This window comes from Dasypus novemcinctus, chromosome 11, assembly GCF_030445035.2.
Source record: "Dasypus novemcinctus isolate mDasNov1 chromosome 11, mDasNov1.1.hap2, whole genome shotgun sequence".
Lineage (NCBI taxonomy): Eukaryota > Metazoa > Chordata > Mammalia > Cingulata > Dasypodidae > Dasypus > Dasypus novemcinctus.
The window spans coordinates 100,864,334-100,887,268 of NC_080683.1; the positions used below are offsets into that span (position 1 = coordinate 100,864,334).

The window sequence follows — 22,935 nt, forward strand, 5'->3', positions numbered from 1 at the left end:
GTGCTTACGTCGCCGCGAGCTCAGCGCCGGGGTGGTTCGGAGTTGGGCTGAGTCGAGTCCTCTCCCAGCAGCGGCAGCAGTTACAGCAGCCGTCACCGCCGCCGGAGCCGCTGCACCCCCGAGGGCGCGCGACCCCGGCCGCCCGGGCGCACTCCGGGGCAGGCCCGCGCCCCCCGGCACGCCGGCCGCGCCCACGTCCCCGGGGGCCCCGGGCGCACAAAGGCGGCGGCCACCCGGCGTGGCCTCCACCGTCCCCGCGCCGAGGTCCTGCCCCCCGCCCCTTCTCCTTTCCCGGAGGCGAGAATGGCCGGGCCGGGCGAGGGCCGGTGGCAGCGGTGGCCCTAGGGCATCGTCCCCGACCCTCCTGCCGCGAGAGGCCGCGGGCTGCGCGGGGACGATGTGGCTGCGGCTGGTGCCGAGCGCGCCTTCGGCCCGCGTTCCCTCTGCCGCCCCTCTGCTCCGCTCTCTCCATCCCACCGCGAGGAGTTGATGCCGCTGTCGCCGCCGCAGCTGCTGAACCGCGGCTGATGGATGCCAGGGAGTGCCGCATTGCTTAGCGTCCCCGCCTCCGGGTGTGCTGGTAGGAGCCCGCTGCTCTTTCTTCTCTCTTGCTTTGTGGTTTTATAGACGAGATAGAGACGTTTTTATTTTATTCCCCACTCCTCCTCACCCCCCTTTCCCCCGGTTTTGAAATGTACATTCTCAGGAGAGATTCCGCCTCCCCCCCACCCTCCCACCCCTACCCCTCGACCGGTTCGCAGAAATAAAGGTCTAGAGGAGAAGTTGGGGGTGGGGTTGTGGGGGAGCCCACGCTGGTGCCAGCGCCACCCAAAACCCTGCTGGTGCCTTATGAGCTCACGGTGTATCTAAGACGGGAGGAGGGACGGAGCGCTCTCAGCAGAGTCTCCACCTAATTGGATCATGATAATTTTACATATAAAACCTCACAAATATGACTTTTAAAAATAGCATCTTTGAATAAGCAGAGGGAGAAATAAGCTGCTTTTCACCCCTCTTTCTCTCTTTTTTTTTTTCTTTCTGGAAAAGACCCTCTCTGCCCGCCTTGGAGCTCTGCTCCGAAGAACCACCTTATTATTAATCAGAATTCCCATCGTTATCCCTGGCAGGAGCATCCTTCAGGAGAGACCGCAAGGCATCGCACGGCTGGGGCTGAGATGTGCGTGGGGGTTGTTTTTGTTATATCTTGGTAGAGAAGAGAGGACGTTCTAAGATCACCGCTACTGGTGCCAGGTGGGATTAAGGGTGGGTTTTTTTTTTTTTTTTTTTAGGAGAAAGGGCAAGAAGAGGAGTGCTGGGCTGGCTAAAGGTCCACCTCCCTTTAAGGGAAAGGGAAGAGAGAACCAAAGTGGGCTTTTGTGTTTCCGGCGGTGGTGGGAGAAGTTGATATCCCCCAAAGGAAAGTGGTGGGAGAGCAGGAGCAACAGGGTGCTGGACTGGAGACCAGGCGGAATCGTTTCCTGTAAAGGAGAGGAAGCAGGCGGTAGCCAGGTCTGGGGGCCAGCGTGTGGTGGTGGCAAGGGCCAGGGCTGTTGTGGGACAGTCGGCAAGAGGAAGAGGAGGCTCAGGGACAAGCAGAACAATGACTCATTTACAAGCTGGTCTCTCTCCTGAGACCCTGGAGAAAGCTCGCCTGGAACTCAATGAGAACCCCGACACACTGCACCAAGACATCCAGGAGGTGAGGGATATGGTCATCACCAGGCCAGATATTGGCTTTCTACGCACAGATGACGCCTTCATCTTACGCTTCTTGCGAGCCAGGAAGTTTCATCACTTTGAGGCCTTCCGCCTGCTGGCTCAATACTTTGAGTACCGGCAGCAGAACCTGGACATGTTCAAAAGCTTCAAGGCCACTGACCCTGGCATCAAGCAGGCTCTGAAAGATGGCTTCCCTGGGGGCCTGGCCAATCTGGACCACTATGGCAGGAAGATTCTAGTCCTTTTTGCTGCCAACTGGGATCAAAGCAGGTAAATCCTGAATCCAAACTTGTACCAGTGATCCTTTTACTCTCCCATTTTCCAGAACTGACTCTTAGTGTCATAGGTTTACAGCTTTGATGTTTCTTTTTATGTGGCTAGGGACTAAGACATGAGATTGTGGTGGGTGACCCAGGGTGCGTGTTTTTAAAATTTTATTTATTTTCACCTTTAAACTCTGACTTCACTAGACCCCAGTTTCTACTGCAGCTTTAAATGCTTCCAGAGCCATATTATTGCACTGCAGTCCAAATCACTCAACTTCTAAATAAAGCTTCTAAATTATTCACCTCCTGGATAAGTTTACTGGTTTGCAGAGAAATGAGTGTGAGAATGGAGACAACTTTCCTTCCTTCCTCTTAAAGAAATTCTTAAATTACATTCATAAACTTTATCATCATCATCATTATATGGTCATCATCTCCCTTTGATTCTGATATTTTATGTTTGAAGAATTCCCTGATCTTAAACCAAGATCAAGTAGTTTTTATACCTTGGAAACTTTTCTGCTTGTTGATGTGTCAATGAAGGAATAATGTGATGCGTGTCACTTCAGTGAAAAGGAAGAGTTGTCCCTCTTTCGCTGAACATGCCTATTGACAATGAAAATAATGGCTGACAGTGTTGCTTGTTCTACACCTGTCACTAATCTAAAGAGTATGTTTCCTGTCTGATGTGATTTTTCATCTTTTAAAAGAAAGTGGAAAATGTTCAGATATGTCAGTTGGTAGACTTTTGGAACTCTCTTGCTATTTAATGGAGGAGAAATAATATTCTTATTCCATTTACATTCTCATAGGAAAAAGCAGGTAATGTCTTGTCTACTTCCTCAATCAAAATTACTTTCTCAGACTGAAAGATAAAAGAAATTAGAAAAGCCTTTTGTGTAAGGTAGTTTCAATTAAGTTCAAAATTACAGTGTCTTTCATGGGACTTCAAAATGCTCCCAGAGCTGTGAATCATAAAAAAGCTGGTTGGTAAAACATTGGTGTATTTTTAGTTGTGTGAATGGTGACTTTTGATGCATATGGTTAGTTTAAACCATCTCTGGAGCAGCTGTAAAAGACTTTCACAGTTACTTAGGCATTTTATCATGTAGGCTTATCAGAGTCTTGGAAACTTAGAATGAAATTAATATTTTTCAATAGTTTTTATCCTTTATTAGATCATTCTCTTTAATTCTAGGTTGAGGACTACTCTTATTATTATTAAAATAAAAATACAGATAATTTGCTACCTGAAAAATCATGAAGCTAAGATACTCACAGAAAGAGGAAGAAATTGGGTGTGAATAGAGTTCTATTACAGACTTTGGTTAGTAGTAGAGATTTTAATCTGTTTTTAATCAGGTAACAAAATTGAAAGGACTTTGAAATTCCATTATTTGACCACAATTTTTCTTTAAAACATGATTTTTTCCATCTCAGAAGTACATTGTTGGATCACATGAAACAATGATAGTCTACAACAAAAATGAAAAAAATTTTATTTGAGAAAAAACCCTCATATTCCATATGTTAGGCTATAATGAAATGGGAGCTGTGTAAATTTTATATTGAAATATGCCTTGAAGTCTGTCAGAGATATTATTAGGGAGATGAATTGCATTGAGTGGCATACATAGACATCAGAACTATTTTCATGTATTTCTGTAAGTGAACTGACACACTGATTTATAAACCTAATTAAGATGAAAGTCAGCTATGATTCTCACTTATATGGGAAGGTGATTATTCTGGATTTACTGAAGAAACAGAGATTTTAGTTGTCTACCTCATAAAGGCTGGGTTTCTAGTAATCAATATCTATCTCCCTGGGAGGTGATTTATTGATTGGTAAACAAAATTATCTTTTGTCAAACTTGCAGAAAAACTTTAATAATGAATGTGTGTTTATGTGAAATTGGAATTGAGAGACTGTATCCTATAGAAATACCATTTCAGGACCTCTAGATTAATGATTATGAATTCAGTTTTGATGGTTGGAAATGAAAAGGTAAAAACAAGAAGTTACAGATATCAAGTCGAAAGGTGTAAAAGTTACTTACAACTTGTCTAAAATTCTGAGTTCCGTCCCCCTATTATCTTTTAATAATAAAGTCATTCCCTCCTTCCCATCCAAATCTACATATACCCAGTGACAGGAACCAGAGAATAAATGGGTATCTCCTCTGGGTGTCTTCTGTAAATCTTAATTTGGGCTATGTGCATAAGAATTGTCTCTGCCCCTGCCTTGAAACCTTCCTGCAACTCCCTTTCTGACAAGGCCAGGAGTCATGGAACCTGTCACTTCTCCTCCTTCTTAGGAATCCTCTCTCCCCATCCTGCAGCCTCAAGGCTTTCCTCTGACCCCTAGATGTTTACCTTACTTCTAGTCTGTTAGGTGGATATTCAGGTGCCAAACTCCCTTGATTCTCATTCCTCTTCTGCTTTGTGTCTTAGTTTGCCAGAGCTGCTAGTTTTGCAAACACCACACTCTTATGGAGGTTTAACAACAGGAATTTATTGCCTCACAGTTTTAAGGCTAGAAGTCTAAAACCGAGATATCAGCAAGACCATATGTGCTGCCACCCATTCTGGTGCTGACTTGCCACAGTCCTTGGGCTTCCTTGGCATGCATCTCTGCTTCCTGTACATGGATCTCCTTGGTTTCCTCTTGTGGCATTCTCTGACTTCTGGCTTCTGGTTTCTTTTCTTTTTTATAAAAAAATGTTATCCATTGCCCTCAGCAATATGGATCAAGACCCATTATTCAGTTGGCCGCAACTTAATTAATAATAACATCTTCAAAAGGTCCTATTTACAACATAGATAAAACACAGATGAATCTTGGCTTTTTCTGGGGGTACATGGTTCACCCTGCCACACCTTTCTTGCCTTGACCCTGCCAGTCCAAGATGCCTGGGTCTTTTGAGAAGGTTGCATATCTGATCATAATTCTGATGATGTTCTTTCATTGCTCAGTGAATCGACTTGACTTCAACTACTTTTTAAAGTAGCATTGTTTTAAAGAAATTATAAGTGGGAAGTACAGATGATCACAGAGGGAAATTTCAGAAATGAGGTAGAGAAAAAATACCCCCCTTTATTTGGAAGAGAAATATTTCCAAATTCTCAAGTACGTAGGGAAGAACAAGATTTTTATGAACTTTGAAAGAACTTGTAAGGAACATTGAAAAGATTGATCTGGGTGGCATGAACAAAAAGACTCAACCTTATGTTATATTTCTAACAGCACCTGAACTAGAATAGATGCTCAATAAATATTTGTCAAATTTAATTGAGTTACTTAAAAGTAGAAAGTTTCCTTGGATAAACTTTTCCCCGTGCTAGGTATGTAGAATAGTTTTCTGTGCTCCTTAGGAGACTGAAACAGTAAATGTTTGTGAGATGGTAACTATAAATAAAATAAGGGCTCTTTCTGCCCAATATAGTATAGGTCAGCTTCAGGTTATTACAAAGAATTGGACCACTTCCAAAGCCATTAGGAGAGACACAGAATCTTCAGTAAGACTAGGTAATATAATATTTACAGCATACCCACATTCCAGCAAATCTAAAAAATCATTGGAATGCTGAAAGGTATTCATGTCCAGATGACTACTGTGTGGTCTGTGATTCTTTTAAAAGAAAATAGCATAGTCCCAGGTGATTTATTATATTGATTGATAGTGTAAAAGATCTACACATTTTAAATTTTGTTCTTTCAGATTATTTAGTGTAATTGCTGAAAACAAAAGTAAAGTACACAAAATGAAAAACAATTTGCTGGTTATACTGTGTCGGCAGCATGCAGTAGCCTCCTACCCATTACCCGCTGTCTTTACATCCTGAATGTTAGCGCCCTGCTTAGTGCTCAGCACATTCTTCAAACTGTCCACCTGATTTCATCAACAGAGTATGGGGATAATATACTATGAAGCTAGAAGGGAGAACTATCACTATCTTCTGAAAAGGAAGTTTGACATGAAAGTGGATTTCAGGCCCCTGGGCATGAAAACAGGTATCTGAGCAGTTGAAACTCACCAGCTCATAATTATTGGGAATATTCATGAGTGAAATTGTGTCACCTGAAATATAATGATGACATGCACCTGAGAGTTGGCATGTAGATTGTCAGTTAGTCTGTAAGGATTATTTTACTTCTATAGTTCTCATTTAGGCTTATGACATTGCTCTCTATACTTTAGTATGACAAACAACTGTTTATCTGGAATCTGGTTAATAGGCATTAGAAAACAATTACACAGCAGTGAAATGATTTCTTAATATAGTGACAATTCAAAAAGCACTAACTGTCTAGTACTGTCTTTGGCTTATCTAATGGATATTGATTATAACTTATGGTATTGAAGCTCTGGAAGGTGTTGAAGACTGATCAGAAGTTGTTATGATCCTCTAACATTCTGAAAGAGTTGCCTAAAAATTCTTATTGATAGTTTGTTTATTCCTATATCTTCCTTTGTGTGTGTGACTTCTTCATAAAAAAAAAATAATGTTATATAAATGATCAAATATTTGCAGCTTCAGTTTGAATTACTGTTATGCTCCCATTTACTAAAATGGTATGGCCAAGATTTATAATGAAAGAAGTTTATGGCAATGACATCATAAAATTAAAAATAGTCATAGACTGTACAGAGTTGCTTTAATCCTAGCCATAAAGCTTTACTTCTCTGGAAATGTAATAAAACAAAAAAACTGGAATAGATTTAACAAGCAAGGGTAATTAACTAGATAATTAAGGAAAAACACTCATACTCAGTAATCATATAAACAAAACAAAAACAAACAAAAAAAGAGGCTTAATTTTTTGACCTGATTTTACAAAACTTCTTATTTCAGTTGATTGAAGTATTTAAATATTTCTCAACTTTTTGCTCCACATTGTCATATATAGTGGCATGGTCAGATCAAGAGCCCAGAGATATCATTGTGCTAGAAAACTAGAAATAGCATTGTGAATTCCCCATTCCAATGGGTTTCTGTCCCAGAAAAGCAATCGGAGATTGCTTCCTTATTGGGAGATTCTTTAAACAACTACTATGGATATGGCAGATTATTCCAGACAGCTCTTTTCCAAATTATACCATGGAAAATGGAGTACAAAAAAATCCTGAACAAATATTGGTGGAATATTGTGACAAAAATCTGAAAAAAAAAGGGATGATCTCTAAAAACTGGAGCAACTATACAGTAATTAGTGAAATGATCCTGAAATAACAGCAAAAGCCAGGAGTGCCAACCTTCATTAACTTTGATTAAGTTTGGCCTGAACCAAGTTATTCTCATGTTTCAAATATGCAACTATAAACAAGGTTGAAGAAAAGAAAAGGTTATGAAGTTACTAGAGTATGCTAAAAGAGTACCTCAAACAATGTGTAAAGATATTTTAAAACTTTAGCCAACAGTAGGTAAATTCATAAATTATCTTTAATAAATTAGTATATTCCTCCCATTCTGGGGAAAATTTATGCTTTTTTCATGTTACTAAGTGTGGGTATATATATATATATATATACACACACACATTCCCTCCCCCCCCAACACACACATTGTTATAGTAAATGCTGCTATTGACTGAGGGAAAGGATGTCCTTGTATGTTGGGTCCTTATCACATCAAATAACAAAGCAAGGGATTAATATTCATTCACCTATTTTTTAAATCGAGCATTTGTTCTGTACATAGAAATTTAGAAGGCACTAGGGACACATAAAGGCATAAACCAAATCCTTTATACCATCAAGGAATATACATACACTCTGAGAAGAAAAAACATGAAAAGCTAAATAATTATCAGAGTAGTCATAAGTGCTTAATGAAGGGACTTTTTTCCCAGTGCTGGGAGTTTAGGGCAAAGGGGCAACTGAGAGCCACTCAGTATTTATTGCATGGAAAAGAACATTGTCTACTTGGTTAACTGAACACCCTTCCTTCCTTCCTTCCTTCCTTCCTTCCTTCCTTCCTTCCTTCCTTCCTTCCTTCCTTCCTTCCTTCCTTCCTTCCTTCCTTCCTTCCTCCCTCCCTCCCTCCCTCCCTCCCTCCCTCCCTCCCTCCTTCCAAAACACTTGTTATGTGTCAGATACTGCTGCAAGCACTTTACAAATATTAGTTTATTAAATCTTTTTAACATGCTTACAAGGTACTGTTAATATCTGCATTTTGTAGATGAGCAAACTGAGGCATAGAGCACTTAATTATTTTGACTGTGATCACAAAACTAGTAAGTGAATTTGTCATTTTTGTCTGTGTGTACAGATATTTACCAACTTAAATCTAAGGAAAAACAATTATTATATTACAAAAGCAAGCTTGGATAAATTATACATTTATGGTTTAGAAAATCTTGATTAAATATTAGAGTATTGACAATTAGATACAAAAAGGTGTAAAAATAAATATTCTGAAGGTAAAAATTTTACAAATCAGACTCTTGCTTATAGTAATCTCTTATTTGGCCCTGAAAAGAATAGTGTTGTCTTTATAGTTTTATTGCATAGTACTATCTGTATTTTTTTGCTTATTTGAGTTTGGTGGCAATTGGTGTGTATGTGTATTTATGTGTTTTCAGAGAAAAGCTTTATTTCCTGTAGATATTTCTTTTCCAGTGATTCTTGCATTCTCACTTATCTGCATTTCTTCAGTTGTAAAACTTAAAATTAAAGCCAGGCTCAGACAGCTCATCTTCTATGCTTAGTGATACAAGCCAGACAGATGAATATTTGTAGTTCATTTTCCCTCCAGGGTTTGTAGACTTAGAGGCTTCCCAACCTGGCTCCAATGAATGTCATCACTTCTCCTCTGCCAAAGCCCCTTGCTGTGGCCAGGCTGGAGGGTGCCCTACCTCCTGGCACAGAGCCATATTGGTATTGACTTCCTGATCTCCAATCTTCTGAGTCTCATATTAATATCACTGGAGACATGAACAAGCAAAACAGCTATTTATCAAACTCTCCTAGGGATGAGGGATCAGAGAGTGGAAAGAACAGTGGTTTATGTGTCAAAAGAACCTAGTTTATAGCCCAGGCTCCTCTCCTGAAGTCCATGCCGAATATGGACAAAATGCTTTTAATTCTCCTTTGACCCTGTGCCCTCATCTTTAAAATAATAGGAACAAAGCCAGTCCAATGACCTTGAACTTCTTTTGAGAATAAGCTAATGCATTTGAAGTTGCTTTGGAAATCTTAAATTAATACACAGAGAGAGGCATTATTATTACCACGTAGTAATATAAAACACCTGGATGGAGTCATCAGCTTTAGTAGTAACTATACACTGAGGCATTAATAAAGGTACTTCTTCTCCTTGGTTCTCCCCCAAGCACCTTTCCAGCAGAAAGGACTTGTCTCAGACATTAGAAAACGTGGTTTAATGAAAACTGAGGGTAGGAAGGGGAAGCAGGCTTAATGAAGAATTTAATAATGGCTGATTGATTTTATGACAAAGGGAAATTGTTGGCTGTTGTGCTGCTAAATATGATGCCACGATGGCAATTTTCCCCTGTCAGGACAACAGGGTTGGAGCGTAGGTAGGCTATGACCTGTTTGTGATTTTATGTTGGTCTTTGCACAGCTTGGGAGCTGCGGTAAAGGAGGAGATTTGGTGAACCCAGGCAGGGGAGAAAGACCCTGCATGGCTACAGGCAGAAATAGAACCATGGAGAAGATGCTTCCCTCTTAATTATTTTTTTTTTTTCAGATTTTTAAAAATTTATTGAAGTATATCACTCATGTAAACATACATAAACAATAAACAAATATTAATAGTTGTGAACTTACAACACATATATAACATCATACAGGACTCTTGTACCTCACCATACCACCAATACCTTGCATTGTTGTTAGAATTTTTAACTAATGATTAGAGAGCATTGTCAAAGTATTATTACTAACTGGAGTATTTTCCCCAACCCACCCTATTATTATTATCTTTATATCATTTATATATGAACATACAAAACCGTAAGTTGGGAACTTACATAGCAAACGTGCATAATATAATACAGGGGTCCATTCATCAATCCTTCACCAACACCTTGCATTGTTGTGAGATATTTGTTACAAATTATGAAAGAATATTGTCAAAATCTTCCTAATTACAGTCCTTATCTTCTATTTCATGTATGTTTTCCCAATCCATGCTATTATTTTTAAAATATATTTTTATGACAGAAGTTGTAAATTTATAAAACAATTGTGCACACATGCAGAATTCCCAAACAATACCCCTCTATCAACACACCACACCGTGGTGGGACATTTATTACAAATAATATAATATCATCTGATTGTTACCACATCCATAGTGTACATTTAGCACACATTTTCCATACTGCCCCATTATCAGTACTGTACATTCTTTGGCATAAATGAAAGAATATTGTATTATTACTGATATCCACAGTCTATAGGTCACTCCAGTTGTATCTTTCCCATGCTTCTCCACATTCCCACGACCCTGCAATAAGTACATTTACTCTAGCTAACAAAGGACAATCTTGCATCTATACCATCAACCATAATTCTCATGCATCTCTTGGTTTACTGTGCTATTCAGTTCCCAGAATATTCTCTAGCATTCTGTTAATTGGCATTTACATACCTAGACTTCTACCATTTTCAGCCATATCCCCATTTATAAACTAGCTGTTACTATGTGTTTCTATCCACTCTATGCATTTCCACACATTTACATTAAAGCTTTTAAAACTACATACATTGAACATCAGTAGTCCATCTCAGTCCTTCTCTTATCTCCTTTAAGAATCTGCCACCAGGTCTTGAAGCCATTTTCCTACAATTTCTTCTAGAAGCTGTATTGTTCTTGTTTTATTTATTTGTTTAATTTTTAATCCATTTTGAGTTAATTTTTGGATAAGGTGTGAAATAGGGGTACTTTTTCCTTTTTTTTGGCTTTGGATATCCAGTTCTTTCAACACCATTTGTTGAATGGACTGTTCTGTCTGAGTCGTGTGGGTTTGACAGGCTAGTCAAAAATCACTTGACCATACATGTGAGGGCCTGTTTCAGAACCATCAGTTTGGTTCCACTGTCTTTTGCCAGTACCATGCTGTATTTACCATGATTGCTAAGTAATACAATTTAAACTCTAGAGAGGAAAGTTCATTTTTCCTTTTTAAGATGTTTCTGGCTATTGAGGACCACTTACTTAATTGTGGAACTACTCACTTCGTCCATTAAATTTTCTTATAAAAAAGAAAGGAGAGTTTGCCTGCTGGTAGGCAGTTCTGTCTGAGAAAGCTGTCTGGTCTCTGGTCCAGGAAGATGTTTTGCATTGTCCTTTGGACTGAGAGAGAAGCCTTAAGTGGATAATGTTAAACCATGATGGCGTTATGGTACATTGATGACCTTTGTTGGAAGAAGTAAAGTGACATGGCCTGTGCCTGCAATGGTTAAATGCATGTGTCAACTTGGCTGAGTTACGATGTCCACTTGTGTGGTCAAGCAAGCACTACCCTGATAGTTATTGTGAGGGTATTCATGGATTTAAATCATTAGTCAGCTGATTACATTTGTGGCTGGTTACATCTACAATCAACAAAGGAGATTGCTTTCAGCAATAAGAGGAGTCTCAGCCTTTCAGCTGAGGGCAGTAAAGGGAGAAATGATGATTTCTGTTATCTGAAAGAAGAAATTCTTATCTCTGTTTCAGTCTGCCAGCTTCACCTGGGAACTCATTGATATCTTTTTTTTTTTTTAAAGATTTATTTATTTCTCTCCCCCCCACCCCCACCCCCAGCCCGGTTGTCTGTTCTCTGTGTCTATTTTGCTGCGTCTTCTTTGTCTGCTTCTGTTGTCGTCAGCGGCATGGGAATCTGTGTTTCTTTTTGTTGCATCATCTTGTGTCAGCTCTCCGTGTGTGCGGCACCATTCTTGGGCAGGCTGCACTTTCTTTCGTGCTGGGAGGCTCTCCTTACAGGGCGCACTCCTTGCGCGTGGGGCTCCCCTACACGGGGACACCCCTGCGTGGCACTGCACTCCCTGCGTGCATCAGCACTTCGCATGGGCCAGCTCCACACGGGTCAAGGAGGCCAGGGTTTGAACCACGGACCTCCCATGTGGTAGATGGATGCCCTAATCACTGGGCTGTGTCCGCCACCTCATTGATACCTTTATTGGAGTTCCAAACTTGTGGCCTGCCCTATGGAATTCGGATTTGTCAATTCTCATTATTATGATGAATATATATATATATATCCTATTTCTCTGGAGTTCCTGGCTAATACGGATTTTGATACTGGGAGTAGTTCTTGAGAAACAGAATCTTAAAGATGATATTTCTGTATTGGTTCTGGGATTTTTGGAATGGGTTCTCTAATCTGATTAGATTAAAAGAGCCTAATGACTCTATTTCCAATAAACAAGATGGTGCTCCTTGGCATGGATTGATAACAGAGATATGCAAAATATCACCACTGAATACTGTTTATCAAATATTATAAGATGCAAGGTTCTGGGTGACAGGATATTGATACCTTAATAGCATTCTGTGGCATTAAAGCATAATAACATTGGCTGACTATTCCTAAATATGCTGGATACAACTGTTGGAGAAAGGAATGTGCTCAGGCTTTCAAATTCCAGCTCTAGTGCTGCATGAAGAGCATGAACTTTTCTGTGTGTGCCCTGAAAGAAATCCTTTCTTCTTGTATCTGTAGACTTGAGATTTCTGAAAAACAGACCCAGAGTCTCATTGTGTAAGTGGCTGAATTACATCATAACTTAAATTCCCAACTTTGCAGGTGTCTGCTGTTAATGTGAGGGCATTGACGGGGAAGGAATGGGATTCTAAAAATTGCAGTGAGGACATACGGGCTGATAATGATGATAGTAGGGATATTGAACTCCTAGATTCTGCTGAGTTTTCTTTGTCATATGAACGTGTAAAGGTCTGTCCTGAGGAGACAGCCATCCCCCCTCCAGTCTGCTCTGGGAAATCAGCTATCAGGCCTCCATCTGAAGGGATTAACCTTGCTGTGCCTAATAACCTGTAATTGCCTCCCCTGAGGAAAAAGTCTTCACTCCCCTATTTGAAGAGTTAACCTTGTTTCACCAGATGAAACTGTAATGAAATGCCCTGAGGTAGTTGGCTTGCAAGATACTGCTAATTCCTCTTCTGACCCATCCCCACCATCCCTCTTTTCATCTAGGTCCATAACTAAACCTCAACAGGCCCCAAAAGTTGAGGAACAAAGTATGACTCATGAAGAGGCGGCATGCTATACTCCAAAGGAACTGCATGTTCATTTCTTTTCAATTTATGTAGACAGAAATCAATGGAATACTTGTGAGAATAGGTATTACAGGTATTAGATAATGGTGGATGGAACATAAAGTTGGGTCAGGCTGAATTTATTGATATGGATTCTCTAAACAGAGATTCTGAATTCAGTATTGTAGCTTGAGGGGTTAGAAAGGCTCTAACAGTTTGGTTGGGTGGTTGGCTAAGCAAGTACCAAAAGGTGGCCTACATTACCTGAAGCTGAAATGATAGAATTGCCTTGGTGTAAGGTAATGAGGGGATCCAAAAGCTTATAGAGACTGGAATGTTAGAGTGAATTTATCATGTACAATCAGTTCACCTACCCCAGGAATGTCCAGAGGACACACCATTCACCAGGACTGAGGAATAAATTTGTGAGAGCAGCTCCATCATCCCTGTATGGTTGCCCTTCTCTGTAGGTCAAATATTACTATGGAAACTGTTGTCACTGAACTTGTATCTGCAGAAACAATGGGGATGGTTGGATTCTGGGTCGGTAAGAGCCAAGTGGCAGTTTGACCAAAGACAAAGTGGATATGGCTGCCATAATGGATAGCAGAGTCAAAGCGTAATCAGAATTCAGACTTGCAGAGACCTATTATGCTGGCTTGTAGATCATGGGGTACCTAGAAGTGAAATAGATGGGCCGTATATTAAATTCTTACTTGATCTAGATAAGCAGACTTCTAGACCATGTGAACAAAAGTCCAACTTGAGTCACAAAAATTGAGTCACAGTCCCTCAATTAACCCCCAGACTTGAAGCAACTTACAGGCCCAAAACCCTTTGAAGGAAGGTGTTTTCATTTGTCAGAAGGCTGCTGATGCAAAGTACCAGAAATGGGTTGTCTTTTATAAAGGGGTTATTTGGGGTAAAAGCTTACAGTACTAAGACTTTGAAATATCCAAATCAAGGCACCATCAGCGTTGCTTTCTCACCAAAGTCAGCTACGTTTGATCCTCTTGTCCAGTCACATGGCAAGTCAGGATGGCCTCTGCTGAGGTCTCTGCCTTCCCCTCCAGGCTCACCATCTCTTAAAGCCCAGCTCAGCTGTGAGCAACCAGTCATAGGGCTTGTCTCTTTCTGAGCCTCCTCTATCACTCTCAGCTGCTCTGCTTTCTTCCCGAGTTCAGCTTTAAGCTATCAGGCATATGGCACATCTCTCCCTGGGCCTCAGCTCTTTGAGCCTCTCAGGGGCTGCTCTCCTTGCAGCTCAGCTGTGGGCCAAACTGGAGTCCTTTCTCTCACATTGCAGGATCAAATATGGCAGCTTCTTTTTCTTGTGTGTGTGTCTCTCTGTCTCCATTTTTATCAGGTCCAGCAACAGGTGAAGATTCAACTTGAGTCATGCCTTACTGACATAGTCCAGTCAAAAGGGTCTTGTGCCTTTTGTGGGGATTCATAAAAGAACTTAGAAATGTAGCAGAAAAGGAAGGCCCAGTTCCCTTGGGGAAGGACACTGCAACACTTCCAAAAATTTATACTGTTTTTCTTCCTCCCAGCTTTCCCTGAAATAAACTAATTCCTTTTACCAGGGTGGCTGTGCTTTGGGGGAAAGGAAATGATAAGGCTTTTCAGGGATTATTAGACAATGGCTTTGAATGCTGCCAATTCCAGATTACCCAAAGCATCACTGTGGTACACCAGTCAGAGTAGGGCCTTTTGGAGGTCAGGTTATCAATGGGATTTTAGCTCATGTACATCCAGTGGGTCCTGAACCCATGCTGTGGTTATTATCCCAGTTATGGAATGCATAATTGGCATAGAGATATGCAACAACTACCAGAATTCCCCGCATTGGTTCCTTGTGTTGTGGTGTGAGGGCTATTATGGTAGGAAAGACCAAATGGAAATTCTATCTCAGTGAAATATCTAGGTGGACAGTGGTATGAGGCTTGTTGAGAGACTCTAAGGTGAAGGCTAAACTGTTGATCTGGTCCCTTCTAAAACCACAAAAGAGGCACAGTGTCTAGTTAGCCTTTTTGAATTTTAGAGGCAACATATTCCTATCTTGGGCATTCTACTCCAGCAGATTTACCAACTGACCTTAAAAGCTGCTAGTTTTTTGTGGTTTTTTTTTAGGTGTCAGGGCCTGGGATTGAACCTGGGACCTTGTAAGTGGGAAACTGGTGTTCAGCCACTAGGCTACATCAGTTCCCCTGAGTTTGTTTGCTTGTTTTTTGTTTTTGTTTTTAGGAGGCACCAGGAACCAAACCAGGGACCTCCCATGTGGGAAGCAGGTGCTCAACTGCTTGAGCCACATCTGCTCCTCAAAAGCTGCTAATTTTAAGTGGGAACTGGGACAAGAGGAGGCTCTATAACAACTCCATGCTTCCCTACAAGCTGCTTTGCCACATGGGCTATAAGATCTAGAAAATCTAATTGTGCTGGAAGTTTCAATGGCAAATAGAAAGGCTGAATGGAGTTTTTGGCTAAACCCTACCAAGAGAATCACAGGACAGACCCTTAGGATTTTGGAGCAAAGCCTTGCCATCCTCTGCAAATAACTATTCTCCTTTTGAGAAACAGCTTTTGACCGGCTAGTAGGTCTTAGTAGAGATTGAATGCTTAATAAAGAAGCCTGACTGTGAGATCTGGGTTGCCTATCATTAACTGGATGTTTTCTGACCAAGACATAAAGTTGGGTGTGCATAGCAGTGCTTCATCGTTAAATGAAAGTGGTATATATGAGATCAGACTCAAATTGGTCCTGCACACACAAACAAATTACTCAAAAAATGTCCCAAATTCCCATGGCCCCCACTCCTACCACATTACATTCTCTTTCCCAGCTTGCAGCTATGGCCTTTGGAGTTTTCTATGATCAAGTAACTGAGGAAGAGAAAACTGCCTGACTTACAGGAAGTTCTGCATGATATAAAGGTATTACCCTAATATGGACAGCTGTACAACACAGCCCCTTCCTGGAACATCACTGAGGGACGGTGGTGAGGGGAAATCCTCCTAGTGAGCAGAACTTGGAACATTGCACCTGGTTGTACATTTTACTTGGAAGGAGAAATGGTCAGAAGTGCATTTGTACACTGATTCATGGGCTGTCACCAAAGGTTTGAGTGGATGGTCAGAGGCTTGGAGAAACATCATTGGAAAATTGGTGACAGAGAAGTCCAGGGGAAAGGCATGTTTTCTGAGTTAGCAGAAAACATGAAAATATTTGTGTCCCAGGTGAATGCTCATCAGAGGGTGACTTCAATAGAGAAGGATTTTAATAATCAAGTGGATATGATGACTGTTCTGTGGATACCAGTCTGCCTCTTTCACCACCCACTCCTGTCTTTGTCCAAAGGGCTCATGAGCAAAGTGGCCATGGTGGTAGGGATGGAGGTTATGCATGGTATCAGCGATATGGACATCCACTCAATAAGGCCAAACAAGCTAGAGCTACTGCTGAGTGACTACTCTTCCATCAGCAGAGACCAATAATCAGTCCCTCAGTGATCATTCCCTGAAGTGACACCAGGTAGCAGGCTGATTACTTTAGACCACTTCCATCTTGGAAGGGCAGCAATTTGTTCTAACTGGAATAGACACATACTCCAGATATGGGTTTGCCTTTTCTAGTAGCAATGCTTCTGCCAACCTACCACCCATAGACTTACAAGATGTCTTATCTACCGTCATGGTATTCCACACAGCAATGCTACTTATCACAGCAAATGATGTGCAAGAATGGGCACATGCTCATGGATTTTACTGGTCTTACCATGTACCCCTGAAGCAACTGGATTGATAGACCAGTGGAATGACCTTTTGAAGACGTAACTATAGCATCAACTAGGAGGTACTACCTTGCAGAGCTGGAAAAACTTTCTCCATGAGGCTGTGTATGCTAAATCAGCATCTATTCTGTGGTACTGTTTCTCTATTGCCAGGATTCATGACTCTCAGAATCAAGGGGGGTGGAAATGGAGCAGCACCACTCACTATTACCCTTAGTGATCCACTAGAAAAATTATTGCTTCCTGTCCCAGCAACCTTAAGCTCTGCTGGTCTTCAGATCTTAATTCCAAAAGAAGGAGTCTTTCCACCAGGAGAAACAATAATGATGCCATTGAATTGGAAGTTAAGATGTCCAGCTGGTCACTTTGGGTTCCTTATACCTCTGAATCAACAGGCAAAGGGAATTACGTACTGGCTGGGGTGATTGATCCTGACTATCAAGGGGAAATAGACCTGCAACTGCAAAATGAAAGCAACAAAGAGTTTTCCTAGAATACAGGAAGTTCCCTAGGACCCCCTTTTTTAGTACCACCAAGTCCTGTGATTAAATTCAATGGAGAATCACAACAACCCAACCCAGTCAGGACTAACAATGGCTCAGAATCTTCAAGAATGAAAGTTTGGGTCACCCTACCAGGCAAAGAACTATGGCCAGCTGAACTTCTTGCTTGGAGTGGAGAGAAAATGGAATGGGTAGTGGGAGAAGGTAGTGATGAGTATGAACTATGACCACATGACCAATTGCAGAAATGAGAACTGTAGTCATTATGAGTATTTCTTCTTTTTTTGTTATGAATATGTTTGTATATAAACATAAAGCAAATCTCTGTGTTTTCATCTCTGTCTTATCCCCTTATCATGTAACTTGAGTTGTATTAACTTTATAAATTAGAATTTAAGTTATAGAATATCAAATTTAAGAGTGACTATGACCCAAGGATTTGCATTCTCTTCTGTGTTTCTGGTTGTACACAGGACAGTTAAATGTATAACAATGTAATTTTCTTTATTTAGAGACTAAGTATGGTTTAAAGAGATATGTATGGGTGCCAAGTGGACAAGGAATGGACTGTGATAGTTAACTGTATATGTTAACATGGCTAGGATATGTTGTACAGGTGTTTGTTCAAGCAAGCACTGGCTTGATTGTTACTGTGAGGATATTTCATAGATTTAAATCATCAATCAGTTGATTGCATCTATGGCTGATTACATCTACAATCAACTAAGGGGTTTGCCTCAGCAATGAGAGAAGTCTCATCCAATCAGCTAAAGGCCTTAAAGGGAGTACTTATGATTTCAGCAGTCAGAAAGAAGAATTCCTATCTCTATTTCAGCTAGCCAGCTTCTGCTGGAGAACTCTTTGAAACTTTCATCAGTGTTCCCAACTCACAGCCTGCCCTCCATAATTTGGATTTGCCACTCCCCCAGTCATGTGAGCCAGTTCCCGTAATAATAACCCTCTCTGTCTCTCACATGTATCCTTTCAGTTCTATTTCATGAGAGAAACCTGATTAATACAGTGCCCTGGGGAAAATTTGATTTTAGCATATATTATTGTGTCCCTCCTGCATAGGAAAACTCTGTTGGAAACTGAATTAAGCCAAGAGTTTACATGTCTGAAGACATAGGATGAACGTTAGTGATTTAATGTATTAGAATTCCAGAGGTGGGAGAATAGACTGATCAAAAGGTAGAGGTAGACACAGCAGGTTATGATAGCCTCATATTGGAGGTCAAGCTTGAAGTTTTTCCAGGGAAAGGTAGAACTTAGGTAAATTAAAAAGGAAAAGGCATGTCCCCATTAGATGTTGGTAAAGGTATGGCAGAGGAGTGCTCCAGTTTGTTTGGGGATGGTTGTGGCTAGACTTTCCCAGCTGGGGTGAGCCTGTGAGTGGGTGAGCAGGGCAAGAATCTCAGATCACTCAGGGACCAGAGGAGTTTCCAGCCATGATGGAGTAGTGGCATGCACAAGTTTTAAGATGATTAATCTTCTCTGCCTTCAAGCAGAAACAGGCAGGATTTCTGGAAGAGAGAGGAGAGAGAGAAAAAGGCTGTCAAGTTGGGACTCCAATGAAAAGGAAGGGTAAGGTGGCAAAGGCATAGTGAAGGAAAAGAAAAATATTTTTTTTCTTTCTTTCTTGGTAACTAAATGTAGAGGACAAAGGAAAGAGAATATCTGGCTATGATTCTTTAATAATTGATCAGTGTAGGCAACCCCAGAAATAAGTGGGTTTGGATGGCACTAAGAATTGTTTAACATTAATAAGAACTGTTTCACATAAGGTGGATTCACCAAGGTGCTGATGGTCACCTGGCAGCTGGAAAGATGAGCTGATGGCCAAGAGTGGCCCTGGGTCTGGGATACAGATTTGGGGCTTTCACTGTTGTCTTTGTTCTAGGCAAAGGGATGTGTGCAGACTCAGTAACTCAGTGAGATCTTACATGATGCCAGTGGAGGAGCAAAGTGAGGGGGCAAAAAGTTGGAACGAAATAGAAGAAAGAGTTTCAATACCATTGATTATAGCAAATACTTATTGAGTTCTATTTTGTGTGAAGTACTATTAAAATCTTTGCATACATTATTTTACTCCATTTTGGTCTGCACAACAATTCTATGATTTTAAGAATAAAAGGTTGAAAGAATGCAAAATGCAACTGTAGAATGCGATTGTAGAAGGATAGAAATAATACAAGTGATTATTTATTAAGTGTTTACTCTGTGCTAGGCATTGGACTAAGTATAAGTAATTTACATGCTGCTCTATGAGGTAACTATTATTACCTCCATTTTATAAAGAGAAAACAGAGGCTTAGTGAGGTATAGTAACTTCTTCAAGATGCAACATCAAGCAGGGATAAGAAAAACAAGCAACAATCCCCATTTTAAAATATTTGATTGTTATAGTAAGTTTTCCATTAAAAATAGACTTTGTTTCAGTTAAATAATTATGCCCCAAATCATGGGTGCATGAACATGTATGTCACTCTGTAAGGCAGACTGATTTTATAATTCAGTTTCAAGCAGGATTAGATGTTTTCCTGCTGGATAGTACCTTTGATTTGCTTTAAGGGCAGTGATCTACACAGCCTGTTGTCCTGGTTGTGAAATTCTTCTTATTGCAAACAATACATCACCTTCCTAAAGCTGATTTCAGATTCAAGGTTTCCTTAATGTTATTTTGGGAAGCACAGTCAAGAGTCAAGGGCTTCATTGAAGTGCTAGTTTGTTATTTATTGCTTTCTTCCAACATACAAGGGAAGAATAGTGATGGCAAATCTCATGCAGTTGTGACATACATTCTAAATGTGAAGATGTGGAATATTTCATTGCAGTGCTCTCTAATTTGTAAATTATAAACGTTAAAAATAACTTCAAAGAAGAGAATGATGTTAGGGATCCTAAAAGGATAAAATTTATAGATGCATTACTTCTTTGGAAGATATTTTACAGACTTTGGCAAGATTCTTTGTAATAATACCCAGGCTGGGAAGGCCTGCTGAGTTGCTAATAGTAATATGATGTGTTTGACAACAGAAGGCTGGAGTGAGTCTAGTGGGTTGACCTGTGCTTTGAATGCAGTTAGCTAGGATATTTTTATGTTTCTTTTTTAAACTTATAAATTAATATAATTTATATAAAGTTATTTAATTCTATTCTTGGAACAAGATATTAAATGAAAATTTTTGTTGTATTTACTCTTGAAAACTTTGCAAACCCATTTTTCTTCATTGATGATTCTGGGATCCGGCTGGTTTTATTTCCTTTGGAATAAGGATATGTATAGAATTTTTTCTTCTAATTTTGACACAGTTTAGGGGAACCATACTTCAAGGCTGTGACTTAAAATAAATTACCTCTTGCTTTCAGCCATTACAAGAGCCAGTGTTTCTTCTCATTATGTACAATGCATTATCCTCCCGAATCTGGCTTCAGACTCAGATTTGGCTTAATGTTATTATGGTATTAATGTTACTTGGTATTCTTACAGGTAAAATAATGGTCGTCCTCATAATAAGGGGAACGTTCTAAGTTGACCTTTTCTAATTTTTAATTTTCTTTGAAAATCTGATCTTGTAGTAGGTGCGCATGAAAATCTTTCCTTCCTCATCTCTTATGAGGAGAGGAAATTCTGTTGTCACTCCAAGAGAGTCCTGGGGATATGCTACTTTTATCATGACACCATTATGAATTCCAGAAATTAAAACGATTTTTTGGGGGCATTGAATTGTAACCAGAAATACAGCCTTCCTACTGCAACTTTCCAGTCTGTGAGATCCCTGGGCTCTGAGTTGTAGCACTGGGCTCGGCCATTATATTTAACAAGGAGGTGGGGCAGCCATTTGTGTCAAGGAAAGATACCCAGATGTGCACTTTTCATAGTTTTAAAGAAAAAAAATAAATAATAGGGCTTTACAAAAATTTTCAGTCATAGATATTCAGGAACTATTTTTGAATGCCGCAACCCTAGGCCTGTAATAGCCTATATACTTTTCAGAGATTTAAAAATAGTCGCTTGATCCTTGTCTTATCCTAAAAATCATCGTCCACTTTCAGGGTAAAATGTACAAACATTTTCCACTTATGATTATACTATGCATTGTACATTAAATTACATTTCAAGGTCAAGTGTTAAAATTCAATGTATGCTGTGTGTGCATTCCAACCAACACTTGTTGAATGCCTACTGTATACCTAGCATTGTGCAAATACTTCCCTCTGCATCATCTCTTTGACTCCCCTCGTGAGATGAAATGAGAGTTACAGCTACTTCCATTTTTCAGATAAGGGAAATACTGAGACTTAGAGTTATAAATCAGTGACGTGTCCAGGTCCACACAGCTAATGAGTGTGAGGGTAGAGCTTTCTTCAAGTTTTCTGACCGTATATACTGTGTGTTTATTGCCAGTGTCTTAAAGGAAATTCTATTCCAAAGTACTGATTTGACAGATGAGGAAATGAGGCTCGGAGAAGGGAAGAAATCTCCTGAAATTCCACAGTTATTTTTTTCTTTCTGAACTACTATGCTTTCTCCATTTGCTTCCAAGTGTTTTTTGAAGCAAAAATAGAAATACTCCCTCATATATGTTCACTGTATCATATTTTTTTCCTTGGTGAGACTACCCATTCCACTAATGCTGGTGATTTCTACTAATCTATACTCCCCATCTCACATCGTCCTAGGTCCAGATACCTTTCTCTAGATTTTCCTGGACGTCTCCACCTGAATGTCTCAGAAGAAAATGCCTGAAATGTGGGCTGTACAAAAATTGAAATTGCCAATATCCTTCATAAATTTGCAGATTCCTCCTAAATGCTATGATTTCTTGAGGATACTTCTTAGAGTAATTATCTCATTTTACCTCAGCTCTGATTACATTTGCTCCTTCAATTCCTTAAATTGAGGGTCTATATGCATTTGGTTCCAGAGTCTTCCGTTTTGAGCTCTCTCCAGAGTTTAGGTTCTATCTTTTTCAAATATTTACTGTTTCTTTCTGGGTATCTTACATGTTTCTCAAAACATGGGTCTATTAAAAACTCTCAATTTCCAGCCATCCCCAACTATATTGTCTTTTTGCATTACTGATTTAAAAAAATAATTTTACCATTTTTCCAGGCTCTGAAGCTAGAATCTGTATGCTGTCTTTTACTCTTTCCTCAATCTTAACCCCCATATCTAATTATCACATTTTAACAAGTTTATCTCACCTCTGAAATGCCTCTCAAATTTGGTTTCTTTGTTCTTACTACCAATGACTTAATCCAGGGTTAGCCCTTGTTGTTATTGGTTGTTGTGTTGTTGTTTTTTTCTCTTATATATCTTATTCTCATTTCACAGGAACATAAAAAGCGTTTATCTGGTTTCTACAGTGTCCCTTAGTGTGCTGAGGTGCAATGAAAATAGAT

General features: G+C 40.0%; 1 protein-coding gene across 2 annotated transcripts in view; it reads left to right on the forward strand.

Moving 5' to 3' along the window:
- Positions 1-210: 210 nt before the first annotated feature.
- CLVS2 (clavesin 2) overlaps positions 211-22,935 on the forward strand; it is a 106,402-nt gene continuing 83,677 nt past the window's right edge. Inside the window, exons 1-2 of one of the 2 annotated variants that reach the window (XM_058307357.2) lie at positions 211-580; positions 1,048-1,989. In XM_058307357.2, coding sequence (XP_058163340.1) covers positions 1,601-1,989 — 389 coding nt within the window. In that variant the 5' untranslated portion in view covers positions 211-580; positions 1,048-1,600. Of the gene's footprint in view, positions 581-885; positions 1,990-22,935 lie in introns of those variants that run through there. The other variant, XM_058307358.2, reaches the window with a different exon arrangement.